Below are 17,362 nucleotides of genomic sequence, written 5' to 3'. Positions count from 1 at the left end.
CCAATGCTTCTTCCCAATTAAATTCGTAGAAATAAAGATAATATTTATACAGCATTCTGAATAATTATAAGAAGGGTATCTTAAGTTCATCAAGGAAATATTATCATGATGTAATCTAGCATTATGAAAATTACATTAGATATGTTGGATTCGGTCTGAGTCATAAATGCAAAGGAAATAAAACCCATACACAATGCCTGCATGGCCACTAAGCCTGTATGAGCTCTTGCCCTGGCTGGGCTCTCTTCTTTGTGTAGGTAGGCTTCCCCCTTTGCTGGGGGAAGAGGGTTGCTTTAGACACTGAGGTGCTAGGTGCTCTTTTGAGAATGAAGTTCCATATCAGGAAACTTAATTGCTGATGTTTATATCATTTTTTAAATCTCAAGTAGTGCATGTGTGCCTGCATCTGACTTTATACGTATGCTTTTTTTTTTTTTTTTTAATGATGAACAACAATTTTACAGGAAAAAGAGCTGAATGGGTTAGTTACTAAACTGCCTTTATATAAATCCCAAAAGGACTTCTCATTCTTGTGGGATATTTTCACATAAAGTGTAAGGTATTTGTATTCAGTTCCACATGTTACTTTTTACTGTAACTTATCTTATAGGCACATTTCCATGGGTCAACCTAATTCATATTTTCTTTGTTATTTTAAATGGTAAAGTCATATTTCATCTCTTTTATGCTATTATTTACTTAGTGTTCTGCGAAGTATCGGATGCTTTGGTTATTTTTAAATATTTGCTATCTCATACAGAGTTCGTATGCTCATTTCTGCTCAAATTATAGTTTTGTTTGTATGAATTCCATTGGGTATATTCTCCAAAGTGAAATAATTAGATGAAAGAGTAATGACAGTTTTATAGTCCTTGTTGCATATTATATAGTATTGCTTTCCGGAGACTCTTAACCAATATACAACCCACAGGGGTGTGGCCCATGCTGATTTTTCCACAGCCTGACCAACATGTAATTTTATCATTCCAGCCTATTATTGCTAGTTTAATATGAGTGTAGGGCCTCTCCAGAGATATTTTATTGTGAAGTTCTTTAAGTGATACCAAGCAATTCTTTTCCACATGGCATAATTAACTATTTTCATTTTAAGGACAAACAATTCATCTCCTTATTGACAAATTTGAAGGGACAGGTATATTAAGCTTTTGTAAAATTGATTCTGTAGAGAGGTGTAGGATGACAAATTTTGCTTCAGAATGAATGCAAGAGCCCAACCCTCCTGCCATTCTTTGATGTTCTCACACAATGCCACTTTCTTTCCTGAACATTTCCAGATATCCCCATTTCGGGTAGACCCTTCTGCTCTATGACAGGAAGGACTTTAGAATGATCAGGACACTAAAATGCGCTATTTGAGAGGTCTTGGGAGGAGGACCTGGAGACAAAAGTTGCAGGAGCAGTCAGTCTTGTCTGTGAGAAGCCAACTCAGATATAAAAAAGTACCTTTACTCAGTTGTCTCAGCATTCCGTGACTATGGTCATCTTCTTGTGTAAGCAAATAAATTGTTGCCATGCTGGTTTAGGTTCCTGTGGTGCCAAACACAGGATACAATGTTTATGTAAGATGGGCCTTTTGATTTTTTTTTAGAAATCGGTGACTGTCCATCTTGTAATGAGAATCAGCCTATTGAGCACTTGGGATCAAAATCTGAACGTTTTCCTCCATTCCTGGCTGTCGTGCTAAATTTGGCAATTCTTGTCTTCACTCTTGTCTCCACAGAATGCTTACATACAGAGACACATTTGTGTGTGTGTGTGTGTGTGTGTGTGTGTGTGAATGCCTATCTGCTTTATTTGGAAATAATTCACATACCACACAGTTCACCCATTTAACGTGTACAACTCAATGGATTTCATTATATTTACAGGATTGGCATCCTTAACCACAATTTTAGAACACTTTACATCCCCCCAAAAGAAACCCCATTCCCATTAGCAGCCACTGTCCCTTTGCCTCCAATCCTGGGCAACTAGGGCTTCTTCTGGACATTTCATATAAGGAGACATACAACATGTGGTCTTTTGGTTTAGCTTCTTTCACTTAGCATAATGTTTTAAGGGTTCATCATGTTGTGGTATATATCAGTGTTTCTTTCCTTTTTTATTGCTGAATAATACTTCATTATATGCTATACCACATTTTGTTTATCCATTCATGAGATGATGGGTTGTTTCCACTTCGTGGCTGTTATGAATAATGCAGCTATGCACATTCACTTACAAGTTTTTGTGTGGAAGTATGTTTTCAGATTTCTTGGATATAAAAACATATGGGAATTCTGTTTAATTTTTTTGAGCAACTGCCCAACTGGTTTCCAAAGCAGTTGCACCATTTACATTCTCACCAACAATGTAGGAGTGCTTCAGTTTCTGTGTATCCTCAACAACACTTGTTACTGCCCATCTTTTTTGGTGGTTGAGAAGTGGCATCTCCTTGTGGTTTGGATTTGCATGTCCCTGATGGATAATAGAATACTTACTTATCTTAATATTCTTCTTATACTTTTATAAAAATAAAAGGAAATTTTATTTACTTTATTCATGCTTCAGGAAATTAAAGAGTGCAATGAATAGGGGCTGCTATAACTTCCTCTGGGGTTTCACACTTTATCTCATCATCATGAGAGAGGCCACCACTGCCATGAATGTGCTCCAGCCATTTTCTTCCATTCTTGCACTCATCATTCAGATCATAGTCCTGTGTGGGTGATGTGCCCACCCCCTTTGATTTGCACTTATGATTAGGACTAGACAGTGTACAACATGAGTGTGCAACTCCTGAAAGGAAATTGAAGGCCTCTTGAGGTGGGAGAATGGATGCCACAGGTGGGAGCAGAATAGGGTTCCTGCCTCTCTGGATGAACCACATTGCAAGTTTGGGAGCCAAGGAGACCTGGTCAGAAACGTCACTAGTAATATCAGAAACCTGTGCTGGCACACGTTATAGTGGAGAACATATAATAAGCTTTATTTATAATATTCAAATATTATAGTTTAAAATGATAAAATTTATAATTTATATATTCCTATTTGAGGAACAGCATGTTTCAAATGTATGATCTGATTCAATCCTCAATAATCTCTTAGTTTCTAGTTATATTCTGTGGTGGCCTCGTTGTGGTTTAACGAGTCTCAAAAAAGCCTCAGAATCCAACCACCACCAACTGATTTCCTGAGAACGTGTGTTCTGAGTTCCAAGCAAAGGAGGAACAAACGAGCGCCCAAATGTCAACCTGCTCGTAAGCCGACGTCTCAGTCAGCAGGCTCACGCCAGCAGGTTGAGTGGACGATAGAGAACTTTCATGTGCTCCATCCTGCTGCCAGGGATTCAACAGCGACTGAGTGCTCAGCATTGTCAATATGGATCAGCCTTGAAGGATCTCCCACTGGGAGCAGTTTGGGAAATAGGCAGTCCTTGGAATTCCACATACCCTCTGAGGTGCCTCAGGGAGGTAGAACTGTCCATATAACAGTTCTCTAGCACTTTCTGTGATAGCAGGCCGCCGACCAGAAGGGTTTAACTGCTAGAAAGGAGAATGACTGATCGAAACAGCAGCTGAGGGTTTAAAGGACTCTAGCCGGAGATAGATGTTCCCACGTAGAGATGATGCCTCTGAATGGCCTGGGAAGGAGCCGAGTGCCCTGGACCTTTCCCTTGGGCTTTACACTCTTTCGTCTCCTCAATGCTGTCATCCTCCCAGGACTGGGCAGAGGCAGCGATCGCAGGCACCCTGGCCTCTGTGAACTTCTCAAGGGTATATATTATCATACAAAGTCCACCCACAGGCCACTGTGGATATTTTAGCCAGTTCTGCCAATAGCCCAGCCAACACAGAAACTTTATAACGTGACATCAAAGATTGTATCTATAACTGTGATGATTTTTTAAAAATAATCACTTCATTTAGATTTTTCTATTTTAACCCAAGGTATTCTTCAGCGGAACTAAGGAAACAGTTTACTCTCCCACCAAACCTTGGCCAGTACCATCGACAAAGCATAAGTACTTCTGGCTTCCCCTCTCTTCAACTAGTAAGTATGAGTTACAGCTTTGCTTAGAGAACGGTCAAGCGCAGAAGTACCCAGCGAATGCTTCCTGACTCTCCGTAGACCTTTCCACGGCTACTTTGCACCTCCAGCCACCAGTGCCTAGCCTGGTGCCTAATTTTTAACATCTGACATTTCCCTTCTCTTCCTCCTTCAACTAGGGCTTAGGGTGCAGAATGGACCTCCAAAGGTTGTGGTTCTGAAGTCCCTGGTCTTGATGAACTTCCAGGCTACTTGATTTCACCCAAAGTATGATTCCTATTTTAGGGAGAGGGAGGATTAGCCTGAGTGTTACTACCATTTGTAACATGTTTTTATTGGCGCGGGGGGGGGGGGGGGGGGGGGGAGGTGTATTCCAAAACCTGAAAAGCTAAGTTACCAACCTTAATTTTTAAAAATCATTTTCTTGGAAGTATAATTTCCATACAATAGAATTCATTCGTTTTGGATGTACAGTTTGAGGAATTTGACCGATTTGTAGTTATTTAAACTCTACTCAATCAGGATATAGGACAGTCTCTAACCTAAAACATCCCATCGTGCCCCTTTGCAGTCCGTCTCCTCTCCCAGCCCTCAGCCCCAGCCCTAGGCAGTCACTGACCCACTTCTGTCATCATTGTTGCCTTATCTGGAACTTTATATAATTGGAATCAGAAAGTTCAACCCCCCCATTTTAAAAAATACACCCCCCTAATGTATGGTGCCGGGTGGGTACTGAAAATATCAGGGAGCACGCTTTGAAAAAGATATGATTGCCTAACCACTATGCTGTACCCCTGAAACCAATAAAAAATAATATTGAAAGTAAACTGTAATTGGAAAAAAATCCCCTAAAATATTAATTGGAAAAAATCAGAACATCCCCCCCCCCCCATCTGTTGAAGGTTACCTACATTTTTAACACCACTTGTTGAGCGTGCATATATGTGTTCTGTTGTTTGACGACTAAATGCCAGCCAGACCTGCTCGGTAGGATGCATCTCACTTAAATGAGATGGTTTGTAAAACCAGAAGTAAGTACTCACTTCCTTTGTGAGACAGCTACAGCCTCCACCGTCCTCACTTCCTCAGGCGCAGCCGAGTTTGCTTTTCTGCTTGTTCTGGCGGTTATCTTGCGGAGGTTAGGTTATTTTTTGTTGCTCACTTATTACTTCAAAACCACTTCTGCTCTTAGAAATTTTGTAACCTTCCACTGGGTTTCCTGTCACCGCCATCTTGCCGCCTGTGACAATTCACACGCCGTGTAACTGTGTCTTTCAAAGGTATGTTTCCTGGAGCGATTGGTGACTATTTCAGTAGGATAACTTGTGTGTTGTGTCCCTGATGAAATAGTGCTACTAAAAAGTGGATAGCACCTTGTATTGCAAGAGGTAACTTGTGATGATATTTCTTCTGCAAACCTATTTATGACCTTGGTGGCTTGCTGGACTGCTGTTTTTATTTGTACTTTTCCTGTCTGTTTCAAAGCTGCAGATGATAATAAAAGCGCAGCAGGTGCATAATGTTCATGCTTTCAGATATATCAGATAAACTTTGAATCAAGATACATTAGAAATGCTCTTTGGTTTAATTTGGTGCTAATATAGTTTATTGACCCCCCCCCTCAAAATTATGATTCAATTTCTGACTAATGTTGTACTCCAAAATTTGCAAAATTCAGATAAAAAGTGATTGGATACACTTTTCTATTTTAAGCAAGGTGGGGAGGTGGGTTGGGCGCCTCGCTTCTCTGTAAGTGGAGGCTGCAGCCCCCTGCAGCCGCCGTCTGGAGAGAGTGTGGACCTCACTATGGCGAGGCGCTGAGGAAGTTTAGCTAGCACACTTTAACCCCTTCTCTGCAGGCCGGCTTCGCTTTAATGCTGCAGCCTTCAATTTCTTCGGGAGAAATCTTTTTTAAATGTAAAGTCTCAAAGAAAAAAATTGCTTCACATCTGCAAGTGTTCTCCGGGTAGTTACGCTGCTTCATCAGTAGGTTTTGGCGAAAGTAAATGTGGATGAGTTACTTCATTAGCCCGGCCGCCGAGTAAACATGTGGCTTAACGACCGACCCGTTTTCTAACAGAAGATGCCAAGGACGTAGCAAAAATCTTTAACTATACAAGGGTCATGTGTTCCTACCTCTCACAATTCAGTCCTTGTTCCATCTGCAAATGAATAGCCTTTAAAATATGTCACTCCTGGTGATTCCAGTTGAGTTTTCTGAATATCTTTTTCCAGATCTCGACTCCAGATTCAGCACAGTCTGTTATCCCTGGTCCTTCTTGTTAACTGACTGAAGAGCAGGAAGTATGAGGGAGCCAAAAGGCCCGAATTTGATTCTGATTTAAAAAAAAAAAAAAGCATGGCCTGCTTAGGAAATCACCCTGATGTTTACCTGCTTGTCGCCCTATAATATCAGAATGAAGTGGCTGTTCTTTCCCTTGAGTATCTTCTCGAATGAAGGTTCCTCCAACAGAAATCTACTCACATGTTGGTCTCCCTTTCCCTTAAAAGAATGATTTCATTTCACGGAAAGATAATGGGACATTTCAGCAAGATTCATCTCTGGCGAGGCAGAGAAGTAGTTTATCATCTAAAAACTCTTAACCTGAAGCAGCTTTAACGAACTTCTCTTCAATGAGAAGCCATAGGCTGTTCATTGTATTATTTTAGACAATTTGAAAATAAGACTGAGTGCATTTTGGCCTGTGTTTCTCTTACTTTTGTTTATATAACCACCATTTTAGCAACTCCAGGTGCTGATACAAATGGTTGTTTAATTTATTACTTGGAACAAAGTTATTTAAAACCCAATCAATGATAAGTTTGTTGTTTTGCAAGAGGAAAGAACTTGGAGTCAGATGGATCTGGGGGGAAGTATAACTGTCATTTATTAGGTATGTAATTTGGGGCAAGTTACTTAACCTCTGTGAAGGTCTCAGTTTCCTCGTGTGCACTGCTGGCATACTAAAGCCATTAGTGTTAATACAGAATGACATAATAGGCGCTATGTAAATGGTGGCTTATATTACTGTCTATGTGTTTGGCACTGTGGAGACACTGGGAGAGTCAAAGAAGATGAATAGGACATGGTTTCACCTCTGCAGGACCTTATGATCTATCTGAGATAATATAGGAAATGCATACTGGCTTTGAGTGTGGTGGGTGTTCAAAAGAGAGAAAGATCCATGATATCATAGGAGGTAAAGGCTTGATGGGGAAGGCTGAGGAGACTTAGCGGAAGGTTCTCAGCCCTGGCTGCCCATCAGAACCCCCCAGACCTTTAGAAACGCCTGTAGGCTGGCCCACCATAGAACAATTAAATCAAAATTCCAAGGGATGGGCCCGGGCATTGGTATTTTGAAGTTCCCTGGGACTTTAACATGTGGTCTAGTTCAAAGGTCTACATACCAGAGTATCCCAAACAGGAGGAAGAACATAAAGAAAGTGACGTTTCTTTCATTGTCCTAGTTCTGGGTTTCAGAGAGTATGGTAGGCAAGGACCACATGCTGACCCTATGGATGTATCCTTACATAAAGATAGTGGTTAGTGTTGCCCTGGCTGGTGTGGCTCAGTTGGTTGGGAGTCATCCTGTGCATCAGCCGGGGCACATGCCTGGATTTCTGGCTTGATCCCTGGTGGAAGGCATGCAGGAGGCAGCCAATGGATGTTTTGCTCTTGTGTTGATGTTTTCCTCTCTCCCTCTCCCTTCCTCTCTATCTAAGGATCAATGGGGGGGAAAAAAAGATAGTGGCTTCTGTCATAAATCTGATAAATCAGGTGAGAGGAAGGGTGTGTTTGATTTCTTTTTCTGTTTGACCAGGTTTTTGTTTTTAAACTCTAATTATAAATGTTAGCTGTAATGATTGTATATGCAAGCATTTTCAAAGTAAATAAGGTAATTTAAAATTTTGCATTTTTGAATATGAAAAGGAATCACCATTTGGAGTTGGTTTCTTAGATATGATGATGTAATTATCCTGGGCCTATTTGACACTTCTGTCAGAGTTCTTTGTGCCCAGGGCCAGGGAAAGTGTCCTTGAGTGAAGCATCTCTCATTGGCCTTGACATTGTCCATTACCACAGCCATGTGAACAGGTTGGCCAGACACCCTCTGATATCAACCACCTCCATAGGGAAACAACTCTATATCTGATGTCTTTGTCAAAATGAAACTCTAAAATACTAAAATGATTATTTATTTATTTTAAAATGTATCTTTATTGTTGAAAGTATTACAGATGTCTCCTTTTTCTCCCATTGATCTCCTCCCCCCTGCACCTCTCCCCCCTCCCAGGCCTTCATCACACTGCTGTCTGTGTCCATGGCTTATGCATATATGCATATAAATTCTTAAGTTAATCTCTCCCCACCCTCCCCCCACTAAAACCATTTTTTTAATTAGTCAAAGTAGAAAGGGGAGTAAAATATGCAAGAGAAGAAAGGGTTGGGACCCATGCCCTAAGGTTTAAAGAAGGATTTGAGACACTGTACATGGAGTTAATGATCTTAACCTACATTTTTATAGGGGGGAAATTCTATTTTTAAAAAATGAGAATAAAAAAGTTTTGAAGTGAAATGGAATGAACCAGCTGGACCACAATGGCCCTGGCTGAAAAAAAGTATGTAAAAAGCCACAGCTTGGCTATGTACCAAACACAATGGTTACGTTACATGTTTGTATGCAGAGGGGGGCAAAACTAGATCTACAGTTGTTCGTATCAAAAAAGACATGCAGGTTATGATTATTGCAATAGCTTTATTAACTCTGTGTTTCACGTACTAACAACTCTAAACCTACTTTTGCCCACCTCTGTGTAACATTTCTGTAAAAAAAAGTCTCATACCTGAGAAAGCATTCATTTTGTTATGTGTTTAAGCTTCTGTGCTTTTTTTCTTTTACTGCTGAGGGTGAGCCAAAAGTTAGATTACTTGATAAATATGGTCCTTTTATTTTTCTTGGGCCATTGTTCTTGCATGCTTCATCTTTCAAGGGGTTGGGCTGGTCTTAGGTTTCAGTGATTTCATGGAGGGGACATGATGGAAAATGAAGATCTCAGTATAGTTTTCATGCAGATTCACATGGAAGATAGAATGAAAGAATGGTGCTCTGCCTGCAGAGCAGGAGTTTCTGATTGTTCCTGATTGGTACTCAATGCTTGAAGCAAGGGAATCAAATTCATCCTGGTAAAAATAGATGGATGCCTACAATAGCCCTTCTGCATCTTCCACTCAGTGGCATCAGGGGAAGATTGCCATTGGTGGAAGCAGGGAAGTATTGTTTAGTCTAAGCCATGTAGCACCTTGAAATTGCTGAAGCCAGGAGAACCTGTCTTCAGATCTGTTTACTTAAATATGGTGGAGAGCTGAAAGGATTGTCTTAAGCATTCATTCATTCATTCATTCATTCGTTCATTCAAGGAATATGTATTAAGTCTCACCCTGTGACAGGAGCTGCACTAGGAGCTGTGGATACGCTAGTGAATACAGCAAAGGGCCTAGCCTCATGGAACTTACATTCTAGAATAGGAGACAGACAAAGAAGTGAATGTAGACTACATCAAGGGGGTATTAATGATTTGAAGAATGAAACAAGAAAGGGGAGTAGAGAGTGACACAGAAGAGGGGCTATTTGGGTAGTCTCTGAAGGCCTCTGTCTGAAAAGAAGACACTTAGAAAGGATTCTGGATGAACTTGACAGATACCTGAAGGTATTCCAGTCAGAAGGAATAGCAAGAGCCAGGTCCCCAAGGCAAGAGTATGTGGCATGCTCCAGAAACAGCAAGGAAGCAGAGCGTGAGCTGAGCAGAGTAGACAGTAGGAGGGGAGATAAAGAAAGCAGGGCTGGGTGATAGGCCTCAATGACCACAGAAGAACTTTCCTGGGTTGAGATGGAGTCATTGGAAGCATTGAGTACTAATCAGGAATGATCGGAATTTTTATCAAGATTGCTTGTAGGGTTCTTTATATAAGGATCAATATGGCTGCTACTTGGAGAATAGACTGGGCTGGGTGGAGTTGTCAGGAAAGTAATGGTGGTGCTTTGGTAAAGGGTGGTGACAGTAGAGAAGGTGAGAAGTGGTTGGATCCTGGATATATCTCAGAAGTAACATGGATACGACTTTCTGATGGATAATACATAAGGTGTAAGAAAGAAAGAAGAAAAATCAACGTTGACTCCAAAGCTTTTGCCTTCAACAGCCCATGGAATAGAATTGCCACTTATTGAGATGTGGAGACTTGGAAGATATGGGGAAGCAGATTAACAGGGAAATTAAGAGTTCGTTTTGCATTTGTTATGTTTGATAGGCCTATCAGATCACCACATGTTGATGTTGAGGTATAATTGGAAAAGTCAACCTGGATTTCAATGCAAAAGTTGAGGCTGCAGATATGAATTTGTAATCTAAAAAACAAAATAGGTTTTTAAAGCCATGGGAATCAGTGAGATCATCTGGGCATGGATGCAGATTGAGAAGAGAGGATGTTTTAGGACTGAACCCTGGGGCACTACATAGCCATAGAAGAACCTCAAAAAAGTGGTGTCTCAAAGGTAGAGTGACCAACTGTCTCAATTTGCTTGGGATTGAAGGGTTTCCTGGTACATGGACTTTCAGAAGCTGGGACACACTAGGACAGTTTGCTGCCCTCCGTCTGTAGAAAGTGTTTCAAATAGGAGGGAGTGTGATTAACTGTGCCCAATACTGTAGATAAACCAGGATTGAGCAACCACCATTGAATTTGGCAACATGGAGGTCTCTGGTGACCTTGACAAGACTTGTCTCTCATGAACAGCCAGGTAGATTTGGGAGCCACCTTCCATGGAGGTAAACATTCATGAGGGTGCACCTGAAGGCATCGTGCCTCTCTCCAGCTCCACACAGAGCACCATGGAGCCTCCACAATGCTATAACAAGGGATCCAGTTCCTTTGAGATTGCTTGTATGGTTTGGGTCAAGTCATTTAACCTCTCTGTTTTTCAGTATTCTTATTTGTGAAATATTGTCCAGATTTATTATTTTAATCTGTTATCAGTGTGCTATCTATACTACACTATGCTGTAGGAATTTTCATTTTTAGAACAAACTGAATCTTAACCCTTGTCAGGAGAACTAGCCTTTGATGTGCATTAAGGAAAAAGGAAACGCTCAACTTCCTTAAATAGCTGTGAATAATTTAAACTCTTAAGGTATTTAAAATCTTTTTATGTATTTCTAGTATTCTGTTGACCAGGCTTCTGAAAAAAAGTAGCTAGAAGGTCTTCACTAGAGAAGTGTTGAAAATTGCTTCAGGGCAGTGACTGTGTCCTCTGAGCCTAGTGCAGGACTGCTGTAGGGCCCCAGTGAGTATTTGTTGAATGAATGAAGGGTGTATTAGTCCAGGTTCAGCTTGAGCTGCAGAACCAGTAGGAGATGCATATGTATACATATTAAAGAATTGATTACGGGGAATTGGCTTACCCACTGATGGTGACTGGCTTAGACCCTGAAACAGCCAGGAAGGCAAGAAAACCAGCAAGGTGGAACTGCAGAGCATGAGCTGAACTTCGGGAGGGCCTCCACCCTCTTTGAAAAGGCATCCAATTGATTTAGACTGCCTAGGATAATCTCCCTTTTGATTAATTCAAAGTCAACTGATTAGGGACTATAATGACTTTGGTAATATCACTTCATATCAGCACCTATAATAATGTTTGAGTGTATCAGTAGAAGGTGTGTGTATGCTACAACAGCTGCAGCCTCCCTTCTGTCCTCCAACTCTGGCAAGAGGAAACTCTTATAGCTCACCCTGTCTGGGAACATCCTAGGAAGGGAATCTGGGGAATGTAGTTCAACCTAGCCAAGCTGACACATCACAAAGCCATCACAAAGATAAAGCCTGATTTAAGATAATTTGTATTCTTAACTTTTTACAAATTTTTAGAAGGTGTTTTGTTTTTATTTTAATTATTTGGGGTTTTTTTCCTTATATTTTTTAAACAAATGATGGACACAATGTGATAATTCATGGTATAAGTTGACTTTGAAATTACTTTGGATTATACCATTTAAACTAATCTTGGGTCTCCACTGACTGGGAGTCCACACATAGCTCAATAGCAGAAAAAACAAAATAGTTCACTTTCATGTTTGGCTTTTAAGCCCCCAAGAGTCCAAGTCCTGCCTTAGGAACTGACCTTAATAAACCCGTGGGCTCCATTCCCAAACTTCAGCCCCCAGTACCACTGTAATACTCTCCAGTATTAATTCTCCCTTTGCTTATTACTAAATAGACATACTCTGTGTACTTGTATGTATGTGTCAGTTGCCTCACAATAAATCTTACTCTTGAGATGACTTCAAATAGTTTAGAGAACAGAAATCTCTTTAGCTTCCCAGTTATTATTTGAATTTGCAAGAGGAACAACTTACGTGGAGGCCTTGTTAACCGTAGTTGGGCTCTCCACACACTTGCCAACAGCAAGACTAGTTTACATCACATTTAGAATGAACAGCTGCCTCCCTTGTTAGTTTCAGTATGGAAAGGGTAGAGGAGACTATTAAATGCCAGGTTGTGTGCATTGTTAGAACCATGCTCAATAATTCTATCATTATGGTTTGTGTTTACAGTATTTTTAGTCCTGAAACATATTCAGACCTTAAGAGGTTATGACTTTACGATCAGTTGTGTATATTACACTGGGCACATTGCCACACAATTTGTGTTCAGTGGTGAGACTGTGTTTTTTATCATAGCTTTCCCCTTTAAAGACAATGGTTTAAATGTGAGAATGTGACAAACTGCACCATCTCATGGCTATTGACTAAAGACCCATGGAAAGAAGCATGAGAGTAGCTTCCTATACTCTTCTGTGTCCCTGATGGCCAATTCAGTGGTTTATTATTTCTTTAATTAATTAATTTACTGTTATTACTTTGAGCAGCCACTTTGAGAAGCTCAGAGTGGACTTGTGGGTATTGGTAAATGTATATTTTTGACTCCCAAACCCACTTACTATTGCCTTGTGTTTTAATTATTTCTGGAAATATGTTTCCTGAAAAGCCCACAAGAGAAAAGAAAATTATAGTGGTTAAGAATGTGAGCCTGCCTAGGTATGAATTCCAGATGGGCTACTTCCCAGCTTTGTAACCATGAGTGAACTATTACATCCACCTCTAGCCTTCAATGTCCTCATCTGTAAAATGGGGATAATACAAGTGTATACCTTACAAAGTTCTAGTGAAAATTAAATGGGATAATGTAAATAATGACCTAGCCCAATTTTTGGCACATAGTAAGTGCTTGATGATTGTTAGTCCAGTGGGTATAAACTTTACAGTAACAGGGTTGGGTGTGCCATAAAATGCAGTTTTCTTCACTTCAAATATAAGTCTCATTTCAGTTCCTGACTCTGAACTCTGTGCTGGGTTGTGGCAAGGGAGGGGGAAAGGTCACTTTCCCTGTCGAGGTTGGTCCTACGTAGGTCTGCAGCTTTTTTGTTACATGCATAGATGATGCCTGTCGTTCCTTCTGGCAGAGGTCAACAGTGTCTTTTTGCAAGCTCTGTCCCCAACTGGCTCCTGCATTGGCCAATCTCTGGCTCCCTGAGCCCCTGCTGGCCCCTGTTGCTTCATTTTGAGAAACAGCAAGGGAAACTTGCTTGTCCTCTGTCACACCACGTGGGAGCCACGGGGAGCTAGGGAGAGGGCCCTTGCTCTGTTGTCCTACTGAAGTAGGCCTGTTGCCTTCTCTTCTTCCCCTTTTGCCCCCGCTGGCACTGTGTAAATCCCCCACCTTGGAGAGTCTCAGACAGGAAGGAGGGCCAGTTTTGCTCAGTTCTCAGCAAGACACATTTACATTCCCTCATCTTGCTTGCTTTTGCCTGCTCAGTAATAGGTCGTTCCTCCTCTCCAGCTGGGAGCCCATACATCTAGCCTGATGTACAGTTTCAGGGCGATAAAAACCCAGTGTTAGTAGCACGTCCTTTGGACCTCTCCCTGTTTCATACCCAGGCAGTACAGGTCAAGAATCTGGGGTGTTTGTTTTGTCGTTCCGTGGAGGGGGGGCAGAGGTGGAGAACAGTACCTCCTTTGACCGATGACTCCAAATAGTCTGCGATACTTGAACACCGTAGAGCTGCCGCCGCTGCTGCTGTTATTATTATTGTTATTACACAAATCAGCTGATCTAAGTGATTATTTTACTGCCTGAAGTCAGTGGTTCCTAAGTCTTTGGACTTCACAGACAAGAAAAATAATATTTGTTGAATTACTAACTTTTTATTTTATCACTTAAAGACATTATTTTTTGAATTACCATCCACTTCTGCCACGTCTTTCGTCCTTTCCACTGTGGAAGGACATAACCGAAGAGCCAAAAAAACCCATCCTTTTAAAGCGAGTCCAGCTGACTGCCCTTATTTGCTCATTCAGCTGCAGTCAGTGAAAATTTCCCGCCCAGCACCCGTGGGCCCAGCAGCGGCTGGAAATCACTGCCTTGGAGTGTTTCAGCCACCAAGTCTGGCTCACTGTGGACTGTGACTACAAAGGAAGTGCCTTCAAGAACCAATGTATAGGCTAACCCAGGCCAAAGGAAACACAGTGCCTAAATATCCAAAGGAATGTTGAGTTTGCCTGAATTTCTGGAAAATTGCCTCTGTTCACTACTTCACTGTATTGGGGTAAACATGGCCTCAGAGAGCTTTTGCAGGAGAAATTGTAAAAATTCAGCAAAGCCTTATGATCTCATTTTGGATCTCCTCAGGATTTCTCATCAAGATGCAATTAAGCTGAGAAAAATTCTGCCTTGGGGTATGATTTTAATTACTCATCATGTTCTGACTCGACTTTCCGAGCTGCGTTTCTTTTCCATATCGCTGCTTCTGCGTTTGACAGCTCCTCTAACGACAGCTCCACATAGTTGTGCTCTAAGAGTGAAGCACTTACTGAGTGGAAAGTGGGGGTGAGGCAAACACCTACTGCCACCTTAGTTCTTTTACCTGAAAAACGTGTGGAAATCTCCTTTTTCCTTCCCCTACCCCTGCAGCCTCAGTTTTATGAACCAGTGGAGCCGGTGGACTTTGAAGGACTTCTGATGACACACCTGAACAACCTGGATGTGGAGCTTGCCCAGGAGCTGGGAGACTTCACCGAAGACACCTTGGATGTGGTGTTCACGCCAAAGGAATGTCGGACTTTGCAGCCCTCTTTGCCGGAGGAAGGGTAAGTCATTTTCTTAAACTGTAGGTGGGATTGTGGTTGTCACCCCTATTCTTGGTAAGGAGTGAAGCGCCCTAATTCTGGACTTCTTTTAAAAATAAACCAAGTTACTCAGCTCTGTTAAGATGTGCAGGATGACTACGATGATGCAAAGGCCTGCAGGTAGGTAGTTTTTGAATTGGTTTGACTAGAGGCTTTGAAAAGCCATGTGGGAACCAAGCCAGTTAAAGGGGTGCAGTAAGACAAAACAGAGTGCTCAGTAAGAGGTAAAGATTGCAGGACCTGGACTCAGACTGCCTGGGTGTCAGCTCAGTGAACTTGGGTGAGTCATGAGGTCACACCTCATGAAGCCTCAGTTTCTCCGTTTATAAATATGTCCAGATTTTTCATAAAAATTGTATTAAAAATGCCTCCATTCAGAAGCATTTTAATTGGTCTATGACTGGATCAAGTTATAAACATAAGTTGGACCCATGTTTGTTGAGCATCTACTATGTGCTGGGCGCTGGGATAAAAAGATGAATAAGGCAAAGTCCCTTCTCTTGAAGAAATTTTTGTTAAGTGAAAAAACAATGGAGAGAGCTCTGTAGAGTGGATACGTGAATAGGTCCTCAGGGCTCGAGTTTCCGCAATGGGGTTAGTCTATGTGTTTATAGGTACTGGTGTTAGCTCTTGGTATCAAACGATGGAATTGTATCTAAATGAAACTCATTACTTCTGTTGTGTAAAAAGCAATGCCTCTTTGGGGGTTTAGGATGAACTTTTATTTGCATTCATTTTCAAAACAAAGTTATGATTCACATCCTCCTGGACATTTTCAACCTTCTCTTCTTCCCCAACAAGTCCCAGAAAGGAGATCATGAAACATGGCCCCTACCCTCATTACTCTGGGTTATTCTAGTTCTAATTTGGATTTCGTTTTATTACAGTTTAAGGCAGTTGGATGACAGTGATATGGTATTTTTGACCTTTTGCTCTGTCGTTTACACAGTTCTTATTCATGCAAAAGAGCTGACCACATGCTCAGTTCTTAACATTTTCAAAATACTCACTTCCCACAAAATAAAAACTTTGTGATCTTTGGGAAATACTTTTCCCCTGTTTTTAGTCCATTTATTCAGGAATGACTTTAATATAGGTAGTGTCTATTATTTTTACCTTTGAGAGAATCATTTAATTTTATTTCCTTGTGTAAACTTTATGGTTAATTGTCTTCAAGTGAATTAGAATCTTGGAAGAACCTGTTTAAAATACTTGCAATAAATTTAGAGGTAGGATTTTTTTTTTTTTTAATTTGATAAAGGAGGTAATTTTTTTTCTTAGCATTACTTTTTAGTATAATACTGCCTTGTCACTAGAATTTATAGCTAACAGTCTGTCTGGTGTCTTGAAAACCACCTGTACTATTTCAACCCTTGCCCCAAAGTCTTCTGTGTAATTAAAACCCAGGAAGGTACCATGGTCATCATCAGAGTAGACAACAGCTGATCCTGTTGAGCCCCCTGTGCCTAGCCCAGAACTTCATGTTGAACCATGATAGTGTGGTAGGTATAAGCCTGCTCTCCAAAGGTGAGCTGCCTGGGTTCCAGTCCCTGCTCTGCCACTTGCTGGGTGACTTAAAGCCAGATTCTCCTCATCTCATTCTCCTGAAAAATGAGAATAATGACAGCAGCCTCCCCTATGGGACTGATAGAGAATTAACTGAATTACTACATTTAAAGTGATCACATCAGTGTCTAATGCATAGTAAATGGTACTTAAGTATGAACTATCATATGTAGGTCTTATATGCTAGACACTCTTCTAAGCACTTCACATGCTAACTTATTTAAATTTCATCACAGCTCTCTAAAGGACATGCTCCACTATTTAATATCACCAATTTAAGGTGAAGAAACTGAGGCACCAAAGGGTTGAGTGACTGGCCCAAAGTCACAAAGCTAATAAGGGGTGGGGCTTGGTTTTAGGCACTCAGCGCCCAGGGACCACATGGCTAACTTTTACAATGTCTCATCTAATACTAACAGCAAGCCCACACAGTAAGGACTGTTCTTATTCCCTTTTTACAAACAAGAAAATTAAAACTTGCAGTATTTAGACCTCTTTATCTCTAATA

The 17,362-nt window shown here is 41.0% G+C and overlaps 1 protein-coding gene across 1 annotated transcript in view; it reads left to right on the top strand.

Annotated features, from left to right (window-relative positions):
• Positions 1-3,959: 3,959 nt before the first annotated feature.
• The window catches only part of DOCK8 (dedicator of cytokinesis 8), a 142,536-nt gene continuing 129,133 nt past the window's right edge, over positions 3,960-17,362 (top strand). The window contains exons 1-2 of the mRNA XM_016214296.2: positions 3,960-4,053; positions 15,074-15,249. Of these exons, the coding sequence (XP_016069782.2) occupies positions 15,122-15,249 (128 nt within the window). The 5' untranslated portion in view covers positions 3,960-4,053; positions 15,074-15,121. The remainder of the gene's footprint in view (positions 4,054-15,073; positions 15,250-17,362) is intronic.

Source organism: Miniopterus natalensis, chromosome 12, assembly GCF_054644295.1.
Source record: "Miniopterus natalensis isolate mMinNat1 chromosome 12, mMinNat1.hap1, whole genome shotgun sequence".
NCBI classification, from domain to species: domain Eukaryota; kingdom Metazoa; phylum Chordata; class Mammalia; order Chiroptera; family Miniopteridae; genus Miniopterus; species Miniopterus natalensis.
Note: the sequence above shows the minus strand (reverse complement) of the source record. Positions and strands in the feature narration are given on the sequence as shown.